This window comes from Marmota monax, unplaced genomic scaffold, assembly GCF_021218885.2.
Source record: "Marmota monax isolate L192 unplaced genomic scaffold, Marmota_monax_Labrador192_F-V1.1 WCK01_AAM20220418_F8-fsc00018, whole genome shotgun sequence".
NCBI lineage: Eukaryota > Metazoa > Chordata > Mammalia > Rodentia > Sciuridae > Marmota > Marmota monax.
In genome coordinates, this window is record NW_026692201.1 from 20,624,439 (window position 1) to 20,648,089 (window position 23,651).

The window sequence follows — 23,651 nt, forward strand, 5'->3', positions numbered from 1 at the left end:
AATGAAAACTACAGAACCCTAAAGAGAGAAATAGAAGAAGATCTTAGAATATGGAAAAATATACCCTGTTCATGGATAGGCAGAACTAACATCATCAAAATGGCGATATTACCAAAAGTTCTCTATAGGTTTAATGCAATGCCAATCAAAATCCCAACGGCATTTCTTGTAGAAATAGAGAAAGCAATCATGAAATTCATATGGAAAAATAAAAGACCCAGAATAGCAAAAACAATGCTAAGCAGGAAGTGTGAATCAGGCGGTATAGCGATACCAGACTTCAAACTAGACTACAGAGCAATAGTAACAAAAACAGCATGGTACTGGTACCAAAACAGGCGGGTGGACCAATGGTACAGAATAGAGGACACAGAAACCAATCCACAAAACTACAACTATCTTATATTTGATAAAGGGGCTAAAAGCATGCAATGGAGGAAGGATAGCATCTTCAACAAATGGTGCTGGGAAAACTGGAAATCCATATGCAACAAAATGAAACTGAATCCCTTTCTCTAGCCATGCACAAAAGTGAATTCAGAATGGATCAAGGAGCTTGATATCAAATCAGAGACACGCCGTCTGATAGAAGAAAAAGTTGGCTATGATCTACATTCGGTGGGGTCGGGCTCCAAATTCCTCAATAGGACACCCATAGCACAAAAGTTAATAACTAGAATCAACAAATGGCCTTACTCAAACTAAAAAGTTTTTTCTCAGCAAAAGAAACAATAAGAGAGGTAAATAGGGAGCCTACACCCTGGGAACAAATCTTTACTCCTCACACTTCAGATAGAGCCCTAATATCCAGAGTATACAAAGAACTCAAAAAATTAGACAGTAAGAGAACAAACAACCCAATCAACAAATGGGCCAAGGACCTGAACAGTCACTTCTCAGAGGAGGACATACAGTCAATCAACAAGTACATGAAAAAATGCTCACCATCTCTAGCTGTCAGAGAAATGCAAATCAAAACCACCCTAAGATACCATCTCACTCCAGTTAGATTGGCAGCCATTATGAAGTCAAACAACAACAAGTGCTGGCGAGGATGTGGGGAAAAGGGTACACTTGTACATTGCTGGTGGGACTGCAGATTGGTGCAGCCAATTTGGAAAGCAGTATGGAGATTTCTTGGAAAGCTGGGAATGGAGCCACCATTTGACCCAGCTATTCCCCTTCTTGGTCTATTCCCTAAAGACCTAAAAAGAGCATGCTACAGGGACACTGCTACATCGATGTTCATAGCAGCACAATTCATAATAGCAAGACTGTGGAACCAACCTAGATGCCCTTCAATAGACGAATGGATAAAAAAAATGTGGCATTTATACACAATGGAGTATTACTCTGCATTAAAAAATGACAAAATCATAGAATTTGCAGGGAAATGGATGGCATTAGAGCAGATTATGCTAAGTGAAGCTAGCCAATCCCTAAAAAACAAATGCCAAATGTCTTCTTTGATATAAGGAGAGTAACTAAGATCAGAGTAGGGACGAAGAGCAGGAGAAGAAGATTAACATTTAACAGAGATGAGAGGTGGGAGGGAAAGGGAGAGAGAAGGGAAATTGCATGGAAATGGAAGGAGACCCTCAGGGTTATACAGTGGAGGGGGTAGAGAGAGAGGAGGGGAGGGGAGGGGAGAGGTGGGGAGGGGGGAGGGTGGAGGATGGGAAAGGCAGCGGAGCACAACAGACACTAGTATGGCAATATGTAAATCAATGGATGTGTAACTGATGTGATTCTGCAATCTGTGTATGGGGTGAAGGTGGGAGTTCATAACCCACTTGAATCAAAGTGTGGAATATGATATGTCAAGAAATTTGTAATGTTTTGAACAACCAACAATAAAAAATTAAAAATAAATAAATAAATAAATAAATAATTAAAAAAAAAAAGAGAAACAGCAAGTAATGAGAAACAGGGTGACTCTCTCTATTTCAGTACAGCTAGCTTCTTTTGGGTTGGCTACATTTTAAAATAATTCCTTCCTTACAGAACAAGGGAACTTATGAACTGATTCCTTTTATGTAAAACAGAAGAGAAATGAAAGCCTCAAAATGTAGTATCATCACCCCTGTACCCATTTATGAACTAATTGCAGAGGCAAGTGGAATGGAGAACACTGATTGGCTCACTTTTACCTGAGGGACAGAGAGGTGGGATTCCCTAAAGCAGAGGTGGTGAGGAGGGATGCTAGTCTGCTAAAATAGCAAATGTCCACAACCCCAAAGCATATAGGCTTGATAATATATTCAATTCAGTTAAAGTCTTTGAGAACATTCTGGAGAAGATGCATTGGTATTTTTCAAAAATTAAAATAAAACATTGACAAAAAGTTATAATCTAGAAAGAGGGATAGGAAGATATAGAGATATAACACAAAGAAAAACTCCAGTATACTTTGGGAGCTATTGGAATAGTTTATTTTCCACTGCAGGAAGAATCAGGAAAGACCCCAGGAAGAGGTAAACTTTGAAATTGATCTCAAAGGAAGGGTGGGACCTCTCTTACTTGCTGTGGTACAGTCTCATCATAACATAAAGAAATATAGTGTCTTCTCATTCTGGAGATGAACTTTAAAATGGTTATTTTGTCTTGTTCTAAAAAATAGCTCTTCAAGAAGCTACAAACTTCTCCAGGGGTTACTGGCAGAAAGAATGTGATTAGTATTAATAATAGTATTTTCCTTAAACTCAGGGCCTAGCACAAAGGGTACTCAAAATATCTTGGTTGAATGAATGGATGGATGGATATCTGAATGAACAAATACTACGGCAACATGTTAATGGGTAATAGATGAGATTCCTGTGGTCATGTAATGTCAATTTAAAAGAAATCACTAACTGTTGCCTATGACAAGTTGTTTCTCTACGGATTCATATGGGGCTACCTTGCTACCTCAGGTAGCCCTCTGAGGCTCATCAGTAGCATCATTTACACAGCTCACATTGTGTGTAATGAAATCCAACCTGGCATCCACCACACCCTCAGTCTTTCAGTGTAAAACAAAGTGCAGCTTCCCCCACAGAGCATCCTGATTAAACAAATTAACTATGGCGCTGCCTGCAAATATACACACTAGAGTGCAGGAAATGAACAGATACAATGGCCAAGTCTGTATTTAATTTTAATTAAATTTCATTCTGTAGCTCAATTAATCCACATCTCCAAATGTCAGCAGGACTTAGGCAAATGGAATGACATCTGCTGCACTGCACAAGACTATAAAACCTTCACTGCATGCTAGGTCTCTGGAAGCACACCAGGAAAAATGAAATATCTTTATTAAGTGTGTAGTATTGTATAGAAGTCTAACTCAGAGCATAATGAAAGAACATAAACTAGGAAAGAAAATTGGACTAAGAATGTGAGTGGTTATGGGCATGGCAAATATTGCTCAATATCCTGCCCTGTGTTATTTATTGTTTTAAAGTTGCATTTGACTTTATAGCTGTTTCCTTTAATATTTACCTGGTGGGCTTCCCAATTACCCAGGTTGATATTCTTTTTTTTTTTTTTTTTAACTTTGCAGACTTCTTCTCTAAGAAAGGAACATTGGTAAAATCAGGGTGATAGTTCCACAGGAATAAGGAAAAGACTACATTAGCCATGCAAAGCCATTTGTTACAAGAAGCCAGAGGTGTTGCACAGAACATGAAAACTGACGTTAGATGAAGATTTTTGTCCTGCCACTTATAATAATATCAGATTAAGAGTTTTTTTTTTAAAGCCAGGCTTTATTAATTGGTGAGACTATTTCCACTTGACAATGAGTAGTTTGGGGACATTTCTGTGTAGTATTTTTAGAAAATATCAATGTGATCATTGTTGGTAGGTGATTAGAAATAGATAAATCTTATTAAAATAGATTTGTTTAGCATTAAGTGCAAGATACTGTGCTAGATCTGGAAACACAATATTGAATAATGTATGTTCTCTTTTCTGGAGAAGGGAAAAGAACAAGTGAAAAATAATCACAATAAATACAACAAATATCTATTGAGAGAGAGACAGACAGACACACACACACACACACACACACAGAGAGAGAGAGAGAGAGAGAGAGAGAGAGAGAGAGAGAGAGAGAGAGAGAGATCCAAACAATTAGGCGAGTTCTGGAGAATTGCCAAAAGCCTGGGGGTGGACACTTGTCTCTGGAGAAGTGGCCCTGAAGCATGAATAGGATTTGAGCAGATAAGTAGAAGGGGACACAAAAATTAAAAAATTAGTGAACCACATGCCAAAAGATGGGACCATAAATTTCATTTTATGGTATGAGCAAAGTTCAAAGTCTACAAAGCAGGTAAGGTAGAAGATGAAGAACAAAAAGTAGCCTGAATTCAGACTGGCTGACGTCATGCATCTGTAAAGAACTCAGGCCCAGCACAGTGGTGCACACCTGTAATTCCATAAGCTCAGGAGGCTGAGGCAGGAGGATTTTGAGTTCAAAGCCAGCCTTAGCAATTTGTGGAGGCCCTAAGCAACTCAGTGAAGACCCTGTCTGTAAATAAAATACAAAAAAGGGCTGGGGATGTGACTCAGTGGTTAAGTGCCCCTGAGTTCAATCCCCCGTACAAACAAACAAAACAAAACAAAACAAACAAACAACCTCCCCTGAAAACAAACAAACAATGAAACAAAACAAAAAACTCAGGATTTGATCCTGTACACAGTGGAGTCTCTGAGGGCTTTGGGCAAGGAACACATTATCAGATGTGTGGAATAGGGAGTGGAGGGCAAACTACCCAAATCACAGAGAAAAATGTGCAGGACTCCTTGGCCTCTACAAAGTCTATACACATGCAGAGGATTGTGCAAAGGAGGGGATTTAGTTATTGCTGACTGTGTGAGAAATGGCGCAAATAGGGATGAAGACTGGTGTTGGCTCACACAGATGTGAGAAAGGTCTTTTAGATTATTATCATGTCAGGTAGGTGGATTGTTAGTGTTATGAAAAATAAAAAGAGAGGGATAGAAAAGGGTCTACTCTCAAAGGGCCTTAATAGTTAGGTATTGGTTATTCTCTGCAAAGTTAGAAAATTCAGGCTTTTCCTTACTCCAGCTTTCCACAGATGGGAATTCTTTTCCTAAGCATACTCCTGGCCTCTCTCTTCCTCTTTACTCTCTCTGTTCAGGGGCAGGAGAAATGGTTTAACCATTTAAATGGTTTGGTATCTAAGTAGATACCAAAATGGTTTGGTATCAAGTAGGCCACGCCCAGTCTCACCCTTCTTCTTCCTGTGATCTACCTGACTAGGTGAATAAGTGTCTAATTGTGGAGTTTGAAAACCTCCATCCTTCATCCTGATTTCCCATAGAACAAAAGTGAGATTTTAAGCCTTACTTGATCCTCGATTTTCCCAATTGTTCCCAGCCCAAGTGGGGAGGAAAGGCTCTGTTAGTTGTGACCCGTCAGAGAAACTAGCAAGCAGGAGGTGTATTTTTGACTCTCATTCTGGTATTTGGGTCCATTCTAGACTCAACAAGAATACTGTTGTAAAAAACTCAACAAAGAAGACAGCTGGGATATCAACCAGAAAGGGCAAACACTAGCAGCGTTTGTTTTTTCAAAAAAGAAAACATTAGCTGGGCATGGTGGCCCATGCCTGTAATCCCAGTAACTTGGGAGACTGAGGCAGGAGGATCACAAGTTCAAAGCCAGCCTCAGCAATTTAGTGAGGACCTAAGCAACTTAGTGAGACCCTGTCTCAAAAAGTAAAAAGGGCTAGGGATGTGTTCAGGGTGAAGCACACCTGGTTCAATCCCTGGTACTGAAAGAAGATGAAGAAAGAGAAAGAAAGACAGAAAACAAACTTCAAGAAAAGCAAAGTTTTCTTCATCATAATGATGCCTGTAGTTCATTAAGAAGAAGATTCCCTTTGAAATTCAGAATATCAAAATGGGTCGTGTTGGGTTTTATGGGTTGGTTTGAGAATCTCTAATTTACTATAACATTATTATACTAGTATATTTTGCTGCCTTTTTATTAAAAACAGACCTCTAAGCAATCAACCTGCAAAATAAAATTTCTCAACTTATTTTTAAGTTGGGGACTCACTGGAATGATTAAGAAGACAAATATAAGCAGAAATAGTTATCAATCTGAGAGGAAAGAAGGTGCTAAAAACAGAGTGGACAGTCATTCTTATTTAAAATATTAATTGAATGTTATAAGATTAGAAATCCTATATAAACTAATAATCTACATAAGGTTTTTTCTTCTTTCTTCTTTTGTCATTTGTAGGTATTTGTTTTGTGGGGGAATAAACCCACTGTTAACTATGTAGGCCATGGGCAGCTCCATTCATGTTCAAAGTGTTTTGTCTTACTTCATATTTCTCTCATATTTTACTTTATATATCTCATAATTTTGTCTTTATTTGCTATATCTTTTCCATATGCTAATCTAAAGTTTTAACACTTTTAATGAGGTTTTGATTTAAATTTTATGCTTACTCCCATTAGTATAATGCTTTAGGAAAGATCAAAATTATAGATGGATTGGATACTAAACTTTAATACATTAATTATTAAAATCTTACAGTTAACAGACTAAGAAATTTTGGTTCTTGAAAAATCCAAGAAAAATTTTCTAGTCCTGTTATGGTACCATGTTGAGTTTTATAATGAGCGTATTAAGATGTGGCACTGAAGTTGCATCTAATAAAAACGTATAGGGAGTAACAATGAGCTTCAAACTATCTCATGATCCTATCTTCTGAGACATTGAATTGACATGTGGTTCTTAGCATATTAATGAATTTGAAACAGGAATCAATAATGTATTACTAATTTAATCAGAGTTAAAGTTTCCTGCCAGAATCAATGATGTTATAATAGTACAAATATGCAAAAGTGAAGAACTGAAGTTATAAAAAACACTTTGAGTTGATGAGTTACAATGCTTCTAACAATCTTAATGTATAATGAGAATTAGTGTGTAAAAGCATTTCTGGTTGCAACATTTCATAATTTATCTGTATTAAGTATTCCATATAGAAATGAGTTATAAAAACTTGGAATTTAGAAATACCAACTATATTACTGAATATTTACTACAATTTTCAAGTACCCAGAAGAGATAATACTAAGTATGACATTTGTGTTGTATTATCAAGGATTTTTAAAAATAAAATTGATTGACATTAATTTGTATCATTTAGTTAAGAGTTACCTTGAAGTCAGCTATCCCGAATTTAGAGCTCCATGGACATTTCTTGTAGCCCTATGGGTCTAGAAAATTAGGCACCACCTTGTTCTTATGATGATTTATTGTTGCTGGAAATAAATTCCATCCTGAACAATCACTACACTTCTTAAGTCAGATTTTGATAGAAAATAAAGTTGACATGTACTTTTTTAAAATATGAAAGTTATATATCCATAACTAAATGGCAATTCTACTATGTCTTCAATTATCTGTACACTTTCCTGAGTTTTTAATTTTGTTCCCGCATATGTGGGCCTCTAAATTGTAAGTTGATAGATAAATTATGGATTTCCCCATCCATTACCTTGAGTTTTCTTTAAGATAGGAACTAAATGGTCATATAATGTAAATTATCCATTTTAATATAGTTGCCTTTTTTTATTCAAATAAAATATAAAATCCTCCCTGTCGGAATTTTACATGTGAGCCTATGCTACTTACAGGGTTGGTTTAGTAAAGGACCTATATTTAAGTACTTTTAAAAAAAGCATGAATTGGTAACACGTTATAAGAAAAATATGCCAAATTCTTTAGACACACAAATTCTGAAGTAAGTCCCATTTACACATTATATGGTGTATAAAAACTAAGTAAGCTGCATAGGAGCTATTGAGAAGCTAATATGAACTACAATAAACAAATCAAATAAAATAAGATCAAGAAAGTTTTGTAAGAAAAAGCAAATTTAAAGAGGTTTGGAAGTTTAGTTCATGGTCTTAATTCTGCCTACTACTGGAGATGTGCCCCACTACTGGAGTGTTTTGCCCCACCTTCAGCCCAGAGCCAACCATGAAATGTACCTCTGAAACTGAGAGAGAAAATAAAATATTTCCCTTCTAAGTTGTTCTTGTCAGGTATTTTGGTAATAATGATGAAGTGTTGACTAACACACCTCCAAAGGATAATGTATGGACAATGGCACAATATGTAGAAAACCATGGAAAGAGTAGGTACAAATCACAGCCCATTTTAAATGGGTTAGATATCAGAAATTAAGGTGGACCCACTACATTATCAATTATTTCTTCTTCCTTCCAAATCTCTACCTATCCCACTGTGTTCATTCATTTTTCCTAGCTCCATCTTATATCTTCCCTTCCTTTCTTTACTTATCTTTTCTTCCCCTCATTTCTTTCCTCCTTCTTTTGCATACTGTTCCCTACTGAATGTCCATTCTTTGACAAACATCATACTAGGTATCAAGGGAAGATAATTAGGATTAGATATCTGTCTTCAAAGAGCATATCACCATCTTTATACAGGGCCGAATCATTTTCACTGCATATGATAACTATAAAGATTAGAGTGACAGGAAGCCTAAGGAAGGGCACTTAAAATCAGTTGGTTCACTGGATATGGGATTCCTAAAATATGTCTTAAAGTACGAGTAGGATTAACCAGGGAAAAAGGAATGGAAAAAAAATTCAGGCGGAAAGGACAACATGAACCAAAACCCAGGGGACAGAACTCATCAAAAGATATGTGTACAAGAAACTCAGTCTGCACAGCCACACTTGGTGGCCAGGGTAGTGACAGGATTAGTTTTATATTTGAGAAGGTTCATGCTGGCAGTAGAGTGATAGATGGATTTAAGAAGAATGAAGCTGAACTTCAGGAAACCAGTTGGGGGCATTTTTCCACTGGATTCTAGGTGAGGTGTGATTAATGCCTGGTGATTATAAAATAGAGAACATTAAACAACTACCTGGTAAATCCAGAATCAAACCCCAGGTTTCTCTACTCTAAGTCCAGAACTCTGTCCACTGTACCAGAAATACAGTATATTATTCTATGGTAAAAGGAAACATTTTTGTTGTGACCTCTTTAAACTACAAATAGCCAGAAGGATAAATCTTTAGGGAAGACTGAGTTACTGAGCTCTGGGAGCCCAGCTCCAATTATTTTACATGGATCAATTCAATGTTCATTTATCATGAGTATCTGACATGACACAGTCATTTTTTATATAGAGAGATGTGCCAATTGGGGCTGGGGGCGTGTTCCTTAACCAGTCTACTTGGTGTTACATTCATTGCTATAGGATATTTGGAATCCACGGTGTAGGGTGATCATACCCCTCCTGGTATAATCTTTTGCTGTGTTATATCTCAGTGCTACTACTGCTGATGCTCAAATAGCTGCTCTGTCACATCCCCCTCTCCTGGTGCCACTGTAACATTTTAGGTAATGAGGTAAGGGGCACACTTGAGTTCTTTATGTGCCAAGATGAGAAAAATTAATTTTAAATGCTAAAAAGATGAGACTGCTAGTGCAGACGGTCACTAAACACCACCAGCTGCTCCATAGATTTTGAGTATGGAAAAAGAAGCCCAGTTCAAAATCAACAACATAACTCCAGAACATGAAAAACCAAACTGGGTCAGTGTTTTAAGCAGGAAGATAATGTCCAAATCATATTAAATTGCTGGATGACTTGACAAAAGTATTGGCAATTCAGTTTGTGTCCACACTATGCTTCTAAATTTCTTCATGTAGAGAGAAATTAAACGTAAATAACAAAATGCTTGCTTTGGTAGACTTAAAAGTAGGTATGTGTGGAATTTATTTGTAAGATGGAAGTTTTAACAGTGTTTTTGGTAAAGACATGGGAGACTGCTATTTTAATCACAAACTACCTTCCTGAAATCAAATATAAAATCAAGTAATTTTACACACACACACACACACACACCATGCCCCAAAGCATTTTCTTTCATTTAAAGAATAGACATACAAATAAGAAAGTAGCATGAATGAGAAGGATAAAATAAAAAATTCCTCACATCTAATTGTTTTCTCTTCTCTTCTACAAGGATCCACCACAGTGGACCTGGGAAGCTTTTTAAACAACTGATGCCCCAAACCCTGAACCAATGAAGTGAGACCCTCTTCAGGTGAAGCATAGGTATTGGAGGCTTTTCAATTTTCCCAGGTGATTCTGGTGTGCAGGCAGGGTTGAAAGTTAAGTTTAGGGCAGGGTTTCTTAACCTCAGCACTACTCACATTTTGAGCTAGATAATTCTTTGTAGTGGGACTGCCTTGTGCACTGTAGAATGTTTGGCTGCGTCCCTGGCTTTACCCATTACACACCAGTGGCAACATCTTCTCTTTCATTTGTGTCCCCAAACATTAATAATAGGGGAAATATAGGCACCTGTCTGTGGTCTCTGTGGTTTGCTATTTTGTTCTCTTCTAAACTGCCCATCCCTTATCTTGTTCCATTTGAGTGTGTGGGGTTGGGTATTGGGAATTGAACCCAGATGGTGCTTTACCACTAAGCTCCATCCAAGCCCTTTTGTATTCTTTTATTTTGGGATAGGGTCTTACTAAGTTGCTCAGGGCCTTACTAATTTGCTGAGGCTGGTCTTGAACTTGTGATTCTTTTGTCACCACTTCCAGAGTTTCTGGTATTATAAGCATGTGCCACTATGCCTGGACTTGTTCCATTTTTTTCCCTCTACTCCTGTTGTGGATTGGATATAAGGTGTCCCCCAAAAGCTCATGTATGAGACAATGCAGGAATTTTCAATGTTTAGTTTATGAGAACTGTGACCTAACCAGTGGATTAATCCATTTGATGAGTTAATAATGTGAATAGATTAATGGGTGGTAACTGTAGGCACATATGACACAGATGGAAGAAGTATAGATCACTGGGGGTGCATATTTGGAGATTATATTTTCCCTAGATCTTCGGATTTAAACACTTTCTGCTTTTTGGCTGTCATGAACCGAGCAGATTTCTTCTGTCAGACTTTCTGCCTTGATGTTTTGCCCCACCTTGAGCCCAGAGCCAACCATGAAATGTACCTCTGAAACTGAGAGAGAAAATAAAATACTTCCCTTCTAAGTTGTTCTTGTCAGGTATTTTGGTAATAATGATGAAATGTTGACTAACACACCTCCAAATATGACTTAAGTATTCTACCAAAAAATATCCTCCAGTCATCCCATCCCATCTCTTTGATTTCTTCTTCCTTATGCCATCTCAGCATGCCTGCTACCAAAAAGTTAGCAAGCTACTTTATAAATATTCGTGTCCCTTTTGGAAGATGGTCTCATTTGGACTGTGTGAGAGTCCATTTTTTATTGCTGTAAAAATATCAGAGAAAAACAACTTAGAGGAAAGATTTATTTTGGCTCATGGTTTCAGAAGTTTCAGTGCATGGTCAGCTGGATCCAAGGCAGAAACATCATGGCAGAATGGCATGATGGAGGACGGCTGCTCAACTCACGGGATCCAGGAATGAGGGTGTGTGAGAAGGGACTAGATAAACCCTTCCAGTGCACATCCCCAGTGATCTCCTCCCTCCAATCAGATCCTACCACCTACAGTTTCCATTGCCTCTCAGTGGTCCATTAAGTTTGAAATGGATTAATCCACCAATGAGGTCTAAGCCCTTGTGATCCAGTCACTTCACAAAAGCCCCGCCTCTGAACATTGCTGCATCAGGGGGACAAAGTACTGAACACTTGAGTCTTTAGGGAACATTTTATTTCCAAACTATAACAGACTATAAACCCACTGACAAAATGAAGAAACTGTCCCGGGCTGGGATTGTAGATCAGTGGTGGAGCACTTGCCTAACATGTGTGTGGCACTGGGTTCAATCATCAGCACCATATAAAAAATAAATAAATAAAATAAAGGTATTGTGTCCTTTAAAAAGAAAGAAAGAAACTGTGCTCTATTCTGTACCATTGGTCCTCATGTCTGTTTTGGTGCCATACCATGATGTCTTTGTTCCTATAACTCTGTAGTACAATTTAAGTCTGGTATTATGATTTCTCCTTCTTAGCTTTTTTCGCTAATAATTGCTTTGGCTATTCTGAGCCTCTTATTTTTCCAAATGAATTTCACGACTCCTTTTCTATTTCTATGAAGAGTGTCATTGGAATTTGAATTGGAATTGCATTAAATCTGTATAGCATTTTTGGTAGTATGGTCATTTTGATAATATTATATCTGCCTATCCAAGAACATAGGAGGTCTTTCCATCTTCTAATGTCTTACTTATTTTAGAATCACAGAATTTTTAAATGAAAGATTTTTTTTTCATTTTAAATGATTTAAGATATAATTATTCACTTTACCAGGCAATATATGAGTATCAATCAGATACAACTTAATAATAATCAGTTTCCCAAACAGAATTTCAGTTGACTGATTTGTAGGATTAAAGTTACTTTAAAATGTATATAGAGGAATATAGTCACATACAATTAAGAATGTCTTTAAAAAGAAGTACATGACTTGCCATCTATTAAGACATACATGATATTAAAAATCATATTGGATTGGCACAAAACAAACTGATGAATGGAACAGAATAGAGAATTCATTTAATGTTTGGAAAGAACATGAGGAAACTTTCCAAGGTAATGGCTGTGCTCTAGATCTTGATGGGAGTATAAATAACACAGGGGTATGTATTTACAGCAACTTCTAAACGATATATTTAAGATTTATACAGAGTATTATATTCGAATTTTATCTGAAAAGAAAGGAATTATAAATTTTTAAAATGAGTAATATAGCACCACAAATCAATTTTGTCAGAGGAAAAAGAATGGTCAACTAGAAAATTTTGTACCACTAATATAGATATGAAATATCAACACTCAGTTATTATTTGATTTTCTTAAATAATTGCAATTTATGGGGACATATTCTCAAGATCAATTGCTTTTTAGCAGCCACTTAACAAAATTCAAGCTCTCTACCATAAGAAATGTTTGTAAGATGACCAATGACAGGCAAATAACTTTGACTTTAATTTTTAAATGTATAGAAAGTCAATTTCAAGGTACGCAATTGTCTACTAAAAGGAAAAGAAAATCACAGGGAATATTTTCAAATGAAAATATAAAAAGCACAAAGAAGAAAAGAGACACAAGGTGTAAAAATTCTGGGGGTGGAGAGAAGGCGTGTAAAATGAAGAAGAAATCACCTAAAATAGAAGCTAAGGGAAGCCGTAAAATAAAATGATTCTCAGCAAAGCAGAAGAATGCAATAATTACCTTTAGAGAATTGAAGCTTGAAGGAAATAATGTAAACATTCAAGATGAAAAGGCAGGAGGAGGAAGGAATTCTAAATTCAGAGACTTTATCTTTTAAATCTGAGCTGAACAGTTATAACATTTAAAAAATCTCTTATTACATTTTAGATGACTAATAATAATACTACTTTTGATTTATTGAACTTCTTTGTGCCAGTAAATTCAAAGTGGTCTGAAAATCTCTTGTGACAGATATTATTTCTTTTCAATAGATGGAGAAATTGAGGTATGTGAGCTTAAGTGAGTCATTCATTGTCACAGTGGTAATGCTGGGCGTGAAATTCAAAGTCCTCTGCTGTCCAGTGCAGGGACTGTTTTCTGTCTCAAGATAAGTGAGCCATAATTAACTAACTTACCACAGGAATAAAATAGATTCTTAAGAAAAAATCATGAAAAACATACATTACTTAAGATTCATGTTCATCTTATATCACTAACAAAATAATTTAAAAAGTACCATAAAAAATAACTTGTTATTTAAATAAGACCAGTGTAGTTATGGCAAAATTTCAGCAGCAATCAGCAAAGTAGGAGATAAGGGTTAGCCCTAATATTTTAAATTTATTGATTCTTCCCTTATTACTGAGTTATTAGTGATTTCAAAAATGTTTTAAAAGCAACAACTTTCCCAAACTCAACTTCATGTATATCTTATCCCTTTCTAATATCAATACATCTTATTTGATGTCTAAGCACTTATAAAAAGAGAGTAGTTACCAATTAAACACAAGCATGATTTTGTTTAAACACATGCCTAAACTGACACCATGGGAATAATCTACTGATTTTCTAAGTGTTGATGGAATATAATGCTCATATATTTTAAAGTGAGGCATCCAACCAGTTTTTCAATCATATACTGAATACAAATCTGTGATCATTTATTGATTACAAAGACTACTAATAAATATTATTTACCTGGATCTGAAATAAACAGTAAATAGTGACATTTAAAACTACCTCGGAAGGGGACCAAGGGAAGTGGGGAGAGAAGAGAAGGCAAGAGTGGACAGAGGAGAAGGTGGACATGATCATGCTATATACATGTATGTAAATGTAGCATTAATTTGTACAATTAATATGTTAATAATTAAAATAAAAATAATAATGTGAAATAATTTTTAAAAAGAAATAAAACTGCCCTCCCAACTAACCTGAACTGATATTATAAAAATTTATATAAAAATTGTATATTTGAGTTGAATTACATAACCAAAACAGATTAAGATGATGTGAATAGCCAGTCACTTTCCCATTTGGTTATCTTTTGCTTCTCAGAACTTTCTTGTTATCAAATTACCTGTATTTTCTCAATATCTAATTATGACCACCTTTTGTTCATTAAAAGTTTTGCTGGGATAGAATTGTGTTCTGAAAGTATAGGAAGAAACTAGTATTCTTGACAAAGCCCACAGAAGTCCTTGCCTATGTCACCCCACTGTGAATTGGTCCAAATAACACTTAATTACACTTCAAGACACTGCTCAAGGAGGCTGCCCCCAAACAGCAGTCTTTCCCTCCTAACTGCCACAGCACGCTATCTGGGCCTGCACCAGTCTTCCTGCAGGCAAGGTACTAGCTTATTGTTCTTGATATGCTATATTTAGTATCACTTCTATAGCAAAAATTCGTCAGGGCCCTCCTTCCCCTCCTTTCTTCTGAATAAGTACAAACTTGGAGCACATCATTAAAAATTCTCCAAAGTCTGAATTTGATGTAATGTTCCAGTACTTTTATGTACCAGCCACATTGTTCTATTTTGCTGTTTATTAAATACATCTCTTCTTTCCCCCCTTTGCTTTCAAGGCTATCTCCTAGTCCTTTAAATGTTACCCTCTCTGTGTAGCATACCTGGATTACCCCATTCATTTCCCCACCTTTACCATGTCCTCTGCCTCAGCTGTCTCTCTGTCAGTTATGTAGAAACACTGTACCACTTTTACTAAACGTGTCATATGCTACTCTATGGTCATTTGTGTGCAAGACTGAGTTTCTCATCCTGAACGGAGCTTTCTGAGGGCAGGTCTCTATCTTGGACAGAGACTGGTGTTTTAGTGAGTGCTCAATACATAATTGTTAAATGAATGGACAAGTACAGAAGAAGAAAAACCATTTTAGGTATTGTATAAAATTGTGAAATTAGTGAAATAAATAACAATAAAAGCTGCACAAGTAATTTACATGAACTTGTAGCTATAACTAGGTATTGAAATGATTATTGACTTTCCCCAAAAGAAGAAAAAGACATATTGGAGGATTTACTCAAACTGAATTTTGAATGACACATAATCATTCAAAAAAAAAAAAAAAAGAGCTCATGTACATGCACTTACACAACCACACTGTTCGTGAACCTTTCTATGCCTCTTTGTCTAAGTTGGTTTGTCAGAAAGAAAAATAAGAAACAGAAGAAGTTTGCTAGAATTCAACATTTTGCTTGGTTTGACTTTGTAGCCATGTTGACACTACTTTTTTTTTAATTTCCTCATTTGTATTGGTGCATTATAGTTGTACATATTGATGAGATTTATTACATATTAGAATATGCACACAATATAACAATATAATCTGGCCAGTATCACTTCCCAGCACTTCCCCTTTCCTCTTGCTTCCCACTTTTTGGTCCCTTTCCTCTACTGATCTTCCTTTGATATTTAGGAGATCTACCCCAAACTTCGTTTTCTTTTTTTCCTCTCTAGCTTCTGCATATGAGAAAAAAACGTATGACACTTGAACTTCTGAGCTTGGCTTATTTCACTTAACATAATGATCTTCAGTTCCATCCATTTTCCTGCAAATGACATAATTTTGTTTTTCTTTATAGCTGAATAAAACTTCATTGTGCATATATACCACATTTTCTTTATCCATTCATCCACTGATAGATACCTAGGCTGTTTCCATAACTTGGCTATTATGAATCGTGCTGCAGTAACCATGTACCACATGTATCAGTGTAGTAAGATGACTTTAATTCTTCAAGGACAATATGGAGAAGTTGTATAGCTAGGTTATGTGGTGGTTCCATGCCTAGTCTTTTGAGGAGTCTCCATTTACATTTCCTTTGCAGTTGTACTAATTTATAGTCACACCAACAGTATAAAAGTGTTCCATTTCTCTCCACGTCTTCTCCAGTATTTATTATTATTTGTATTCTTAATAACTGCCATTCTGACTGGTATGAAATGAAATCTCAGTGTAGTTTTGATTTGCTATTAATGATGTTGAACATTTCTTCATGTATTTGTTGGCCATAAGCATTTCTTCTCTTGACAAGTATCTGGTTAGTTCATTTGGCCATTTATTAATTAGGTTATTTGATTTTTTTGTTCTAAAGCTTTTTGAGCTCTTTATGTATTCAAGATATCAATCCTCTGTCAGATGAATTGCTAGCAAAGGTTTTCTCCCATTCTGTGGGTTCTTTCTTCACATTTCTTTTTATTTCCTTTGCTGTGCTTTTTAATTTGATGCTGTACCATTTATTAACTCTTGGCATTAACTGTTGTCCTATTGAGAAAGTTGTTGCTTGTGCATCAACTGGAATGTTCACCTTATGTTTTTTTTTCTAAGAGTTGCAAGTTTCTAGTCTAATTCCTAGGTCTTTAATCCATTTAAATTTTTTTTTAAATTTTTTATTTGTAGTTGGACACAATACCTTTATTTTATTTATTTATTTTTATGTGGTGCTGAGTATTGAACCCAGGGCCTTGCCTGTGCTAGACAAGTTCTCTATTGCTGAGCTACAACCCCAGCCCCTTTAATCCATTTTGAGTTGATTTGTGTTCAGGGTGAGAGATAAGAATCTGGTTTCATTCTTTACTTATGGATAACAAATTGTCCCAGCACCATTTATTAAAAAAGTCTGTCTTCTCTCCAATGTTATGTTTTTGGCACCTTTATCAAAGGTCAGATGATTGTATCAGTGTGGGTTTGTTTCTGAGACACTATTTTTGATCTACCCTTGTCCTAAACAACATGCTGATTTTTTGATTAGGGGGTTATAGTTTGTTATCAGTGTTATTTATATTTTAGAATATAAATATATTAAACACAAGAATACTGTCTATTTTATTCACTGATGTGCCTAAATAATCCAAGCGCCTAAAACAATGCCAGGCATAGAGTAAACATTTAATCATTATACTAGCTTAAAAGCAACAACTTCCCAAAACTCAACTTCATATATATCTTATTACACATGAACAAATAAATACTTCAAAAAACAGTTTTTCTAAAACATGCTCTCGATTTTTATATGTTATTCAGATTTTTATATGGCCTTCAATTTTTTATCTGGATTTCTTCCCATTTGAGAAATTTAGTCCAATTTATTTTATTAGATAGACCTGATAATGTCTCTAAACAAATATTAAGAAAAAGATGGAACTACCCATAGTGAACACAAGCTTTGAATACTGAAAGACCTTGTTACAAAGATAGCAATTGGACTTTCTTGAAAGATGACATGGTTTTAGGCTGTCATTGATGAAGAGAGCTATTGTGTGTGTGTGTGTGTGTGTGTGTGTGTGTGTGTACACACACACACCTTGCAAAAGGATTTAAATAAAGTTTATCTGCTGATTTAGATTTCTTTGTCTACTGCCCAGGTACAATAGGGGCTGAGAAAGTTATGAAGACTGAAGAGTCCATTAGGTAATGACTGGTAATGCCAACCATGATGGTATCACTTTTGATTCACTCCTCACAGCTCTTAGATAAAACAGCCCTGTAATCATAGGCTTAGCCTTAAACACAGCATATACAGCCATGACCAGAAAGAATAAACCAGAAGCTGGGGCTGAGGTGGGGGTTAGTCCATCCTGCAGTTCTCAAGGAAACTTTTTAAAATCAAAAACTACAAAGGTCACATATCAGCCAACACCAGAGAAAACCCACAGCAATTCAGAAAGCAAAGATGAAAACTATAATCAAATTCTGCTACCTGAGTGGCACATTGCCTAATGTACTGATAACAAAACAGAACCCTCTAATCAAGAAGTCAGCATGTTGTTTAGGACAAGGGTAGATCAAATGTAATGTCAACATGGCTGCAAAGTCAAACCAAGCAAAATATTGAGTTCTAACAACATTCTTCTGTTTCTTTCTGATAAACAGACTTATATGAAGTAGCATAGCAAGGTTCATGAACAGTGCATGTGTGCACACACATTTAATTATTTGGCATTTAAAATTCAAATTAGATAAATCCTTCAGTAAACCTTCACCGACTGCCACCCCTACCTCAGTCCTTGGCAATCATGTCCATGAACATAATACCCCCCAAAATCCATGAATGATTAAGTCTTGTTTATGTTGTGGTCTCTTCCTTCGGACTGTAGGCTCTCTGAAGGCAAGAGAATGTCCTACTTATCTTTGAATACCATAGTACCAGCTATTTAGTGGATGATTCATATGTTATAGAGGGAGTGACAGAAGTTTCTGAGCCAGACAACACTGAGTCAAAATCCTGGCTTCATGTGTAGAGGTCTGTCTGTGGCTTGGTGCTATGTCAGGTATTCAGGAAATTCACCACTCTGCCTTCTGCTGCTTCTTGTGGGTTATCCTGGGATCTGACTGCTGTAGCCCATGAGCCACTCCCACACATCCCTGTGCTCACCTCATTTCCAGATCCAGGCTTTCATTGTTTAGAATTGGAGTTGGCACAGCCTCTATTTTTATTAGCCTGACTGATCTAGAAAATAACCTATTTCTTTTTTCTGGGCTTCAGTGTCCTCATTTCTTAAATGAGAAAAATAATACCTATACCTTGATGGTCATCAAGAAGATGAAATGAGATAATGTATGTAAAGCCTGTACCACCAGTGATGGGTGAATAAATGATAGCTGTTAATTTAATCATGCCTACTAACACTACAACTATCTACACATATTACATGGATCAGTCTTTGGATTCTTATTTAAAGACTTACAGCTAGAAACACAACACACACCACTTTTTGCAGACACGTCAAAAAAAAAAAAGGGGGGGGTTGTGGCTCAGTGGTAGAGGACTTGCCTAGCACATGTGAGGCACTGAATTCGATCCTCAGTACCACATAAAAATAAATAAAATAAAGGTACGGTGTCCATCTATAACTAAAAATATATTTTTTTAAAAGTCTACAGTGTTATCTTGAAAACTGAAGACAATCAGCACTTTACTAGATTCTTAAAAGCAAGCAAGCAAGCATTCCTTCCAGAATCCTTATTTGTCAGATCTTATAGCTAATCATCATTTTATGAATAAAAATGTGCAACTAACTTAGCTGCTATATTTTTCTGCTGTTTAGAAAACAAGTGTAATTATTCTGAGGAACTGAGATACCTTATTTGTCAAATCAGGACTTTTAAGAAAATTACTGTGTATTCATACATGAGTTCTCTTATTTTCATGTTAAAATTCCAAGTGCCTAAGGAACGATGTACTAAAATAAGACTTTTTCCTCTTAAAAATATATTTAGAATCCCAAGAAAATTATTATATTAAGGACAACTTTTCTCTGAACATCTTAATAAAAAAAAACTGTGAAATGTCAGTTTCCCATTCACTGATATTTTAGAAATGTGTGCTAAATTTAAACAGTTAGTAGTCATCACTAAATGATGATTTTAAAAAATTATTTTCACTAGTGGTACCAAGCTATGTCATGATGCTAAACAGTTACTCCTCCTATCATGGTCCTCCTGGGGTCCTGCTCTGGAATCTATCAGACATCCTTCAGATGGTCTTGGGGCACTTGAGCAGTGCTGAGCCTCTCTAGTGACTCAAAAGCTCATAGTCTCATCAGCCTTAACCAAGACCACAAGGAGGAAGATATCAAAGCACAAGGCACATTATTCCTTCTGTTCCCTTGTAAAGTTACCTTCTGAGGAACATGGTTAAAGGATATTGGGTCACCCTATCCCCACTTTCTCTCAGAATTTCTGAAAGGAAATGCCTAGAATGATGGAAATTGAGGGAACTCTAGCTAAAAGCAGGAAACAAAGCCTTTAGGTAGACAGCTTTCTCTCATTGAAGCCTACAATAGCCCACCAAGCCCTTAAATGTCTACCATTTTAGTGATTCAGAATATTAAACCCAATTTTTTTTCCATTTCTGATTTGCTTTAACTTCCCAATTAAATGTAAAAGTGTTTAAAAGTCATTGGGACTATTTTAAGGGAAAAATATAAGATATAAATAATCTTAGGTTAAATTTTGAGCAGAGAGTCAATTGACTTACAAGATAATTGCAAAGAGGGGAACAGAGACTGAATAAAACAGACACTGGAAGAAAATTCTGAGGCAGAGAAATCAGAGGTCAATTTGCCTAATTTGAAAAGACATATTTATCTACAGCTCTAATTGAAAGTCTCTTTGGGTAGAGATTTAGCACCTATTTGGGTAGAAATTTAGCATAAAACCTGGGATGCTTTTCTATTTTCCTTTTGGTTTATCTGTCCATAAACAAACACACATACGTTTGAAATGTGAAAAAAAAGGCTTAAATTCTGTAGCAGATTTTGTAAAAATAATGGAAACTTTTGTAAACACAGTTTTAAACACCCTGTTTGCCAAGTCAAATGATGTGCCAATTCTGTGAAAGCAGCTGCAGGCTCTGTGCTTGTCAAGACTTGTGGAACCTGGACTGTTCTGACAGTCACCAGAGATTTTTAAAATATAAGAGTAATTACAATTCTATCAGCCAATTCTTAAAATTACATTTAGGCCTCTGCACTAGAACCTTACCCCAAAAGTGAACAGCTTTGGATCTCAGGTCATTCCCATTGTGACAGCCCCTGACTATGGGTGTTGTGTGCTGATCCATCCCCCTTTCTTGACCTTCTGATACTAGAGCACTCATGCTTTTGTGGACTTAAAGCCCACACCCTTGTTCCTCTACTTTTACCTTTCTATGTAAGATTATGCTGGTAAAAGTATTGGCCAAGAAAAGGATTTTCTCACAACAGTTATTTTCTATAACTTTCTTTTCAGATGATGTATTCAGTGTTTACCCAAACACAAAAACAAAACAAAATAAAATGAAACAAGACAGAAATCTGAAGAAGATTTACTTATTTCTTAGATAATTCCAATAATGTAAACATACTTCTAGGAAAAAAATAACAAGAATGACCACTGTTCTGAAGAGAGGAAGAATGATTGCTTTTGAAATTTGGTAGGTGGTCTTCACACAAATGAATGAATAAAATAATCAAAGCAATCTAATCATTTGTTGAAAAATATTTAAAAGAACAGTTATATTTGTTATTGGTTCACAGAGTCTTGGAACTCAATACTATACAGTGAGACAAAAGCCACTATTGTATTAGACTTTTGTCATTTATTGAAAAGAAACAAAACAACAACATCGGCAAAAACAAACAAATCAATGGCTGATAGGAAAGGAAAATGGGAACCACCTGCCTTAGGATCAGGTAGTAAGTAGGTGCATTGTTGATAGAGAATTTTAATACAGTAATAACACCTTAATAATACCCACAAAAAGTTGGCCTATATTTTACTATTACCATACACTTGCAATTCTAAACAATATAGGAAATAAAATATTACTCCCTAAAAATTTCTTTTTTGGTTTAAATTACAAATAATGCTGCTGTGGTGACAGCTGAATTTTAATAAGATAAATATAAGCTTCAAATTAGCACATTTTTGTTAGTTATTCTTTAATAAACAAGTTACATTATATGGAAGTCAATTCCCAAGAACTTAATATTATATGCCAGTCCAGGCAAATGGAAACTTAACTGTATGTGATCGTTCATCACTATGTTCCAGCCTTCAAATTGTTCCAGCTCGCTTCAAGGGCACTTGGTATCTCCAACTCCTGTATTATGACATAATGCTATGTTTAAATAGTAAATTCTAAATAACCAGTGGTAGCAGAGCATGGTAAAGAGAAAGAAACAGAACTTTGATTTACACTTCAATCTCATCTTCTAGATGGACTTTAAGTTTTCATTGGTGTTTGAATATTTAAAATTTAAAGTTCTTTTCTTCCAAAAAATATATCAATTAGCTAAAAATTATTAATTGCATTTTTTCCTTATCTGGTGTTAAAATATTTATTTTGTTGTCTAGAGTTTTTATTGACATGGTGATATATGCTAAGCTCAATAAAAATTTCAATATAAATATCCTCCTAAGACAACATCATTAACTATCATTATTAGTTTTACTCTATGATTATTGATGAAAATAATTTTGTTGTAAAGAATGGCAGGTGTTAAAATGATCTGCTCCAGATGTTAAACGTGCTTTGTATGCCACTGAATTACATAGAAGCTTTATATGCATTTTAATGATGTCATTAATTTCTACTTTTTATATATTATAAAAATGCACAACTCAGATGACTGGTAGAATTGCTGATCTATTCAAGTTGCCATCAGCTTAGAAATAGTCAAGATTAAGAATGCCTACAACTTGAGGGTGATGCTTATTTATGTGGGACTTAAACACTGCTCATTTTGAAATAGAACTAATTTGAACAACCATAAGGAATATTTGTAATTTATTTTTGAAATTCCAGTTACTTGTTTGCTTTGCTTTGCTACTTTTTCTTTCTTACTCTTTTTTCTCTCCTTTCTAACACCTCATTCATGTAGATTCCTGTTTCTTGTACATTAGCAGAAAGTTAGGAGGGCTTTGATTCTCCACAGATGCCAAAATCAGATTCCTCTGAGTATTTTAGTTTTTGAGCTGATGATCTGCTTCTTTCCAAAAAGTATCAGCAATGGAATTCCTCTATGTTCATTTTGTATTTGAGCAGCTGGAGAATCAGCTGGCAAGATAGTTAGCTGTGAAGACATAAAAATGTCTCACCATTGAGAAATATTTAGTATGCAAGCTTTTCTCTTTTATCAACTGTGAGGGTAGGTGACAGGGTACTGTAACCCCCAAACCACACTGTGTGGGTTAGCAGCATGTAGGTAACTTTGTTGCATAAATTCATGACTTCTCTTTAGCACACTGCACAGCACTTACAATGTAAAAGCTTTATTTATTTATTTTTCTATCCAGTTTTAAGTGCACTTCCATTTATTTCCCTAGGTAACATGTCAAATTTCATGCAAACTAAACTATAAATTTCCTAAGGATTGGACACAGGCTGGAACTGTAGATTTGATCTTACATTGTAACGTTGAAACATGTAAATCCTTCCTGGTTTCAGGTTTATATATAGCACTACTCAAATTCAAAACTATTACATTGTTAAGGTGAATTTCCATCTTCTTAATTTGGAATTATTAAAATGAATTTTATTTTAACACTTAAAAGTTTAATACTGTGGGGAGGGGGGAGGGTGGATGATGGGAAAGGCAGCGGAGCACAACAGACACTAGTATGGCAATTTGTAAATCAATGGATG

The 23,651-nt window shown here is 35.6% G+C and overlaps 1 protein-coding gene across 3 annotated transcripts in view; it reads right to left on the reverse strand.

Moving 5' to 3' along the window:
* Positions 1-23,651, reverse strand: part of Kiaa0825 (KIAA0825 ortholog) — a 372,465-nt gene that overhangs the window by 96,092 nt on the left and 252,722 nt on the right. Inside the window, exon 20 of one of the 3 annotated variants that reach the window (XM_058574633.1) lies at positions 4,062-22,106. The exons of the other annotated variants lie outside the window; for them this stretch is intronic. Within the exon in view, the coding sequence (XP_058430616.1) occupies positions 22,061-22,106 (46 nt within the window). The 3' untranslated portion in view covers positions 4,062-22,060. Of the gene's footprint in view, positions 1-4,061; positions 22,107-23,651 lie in introns of those variants that run through there. 3 annotated transcript variants of the gene reach the window in all.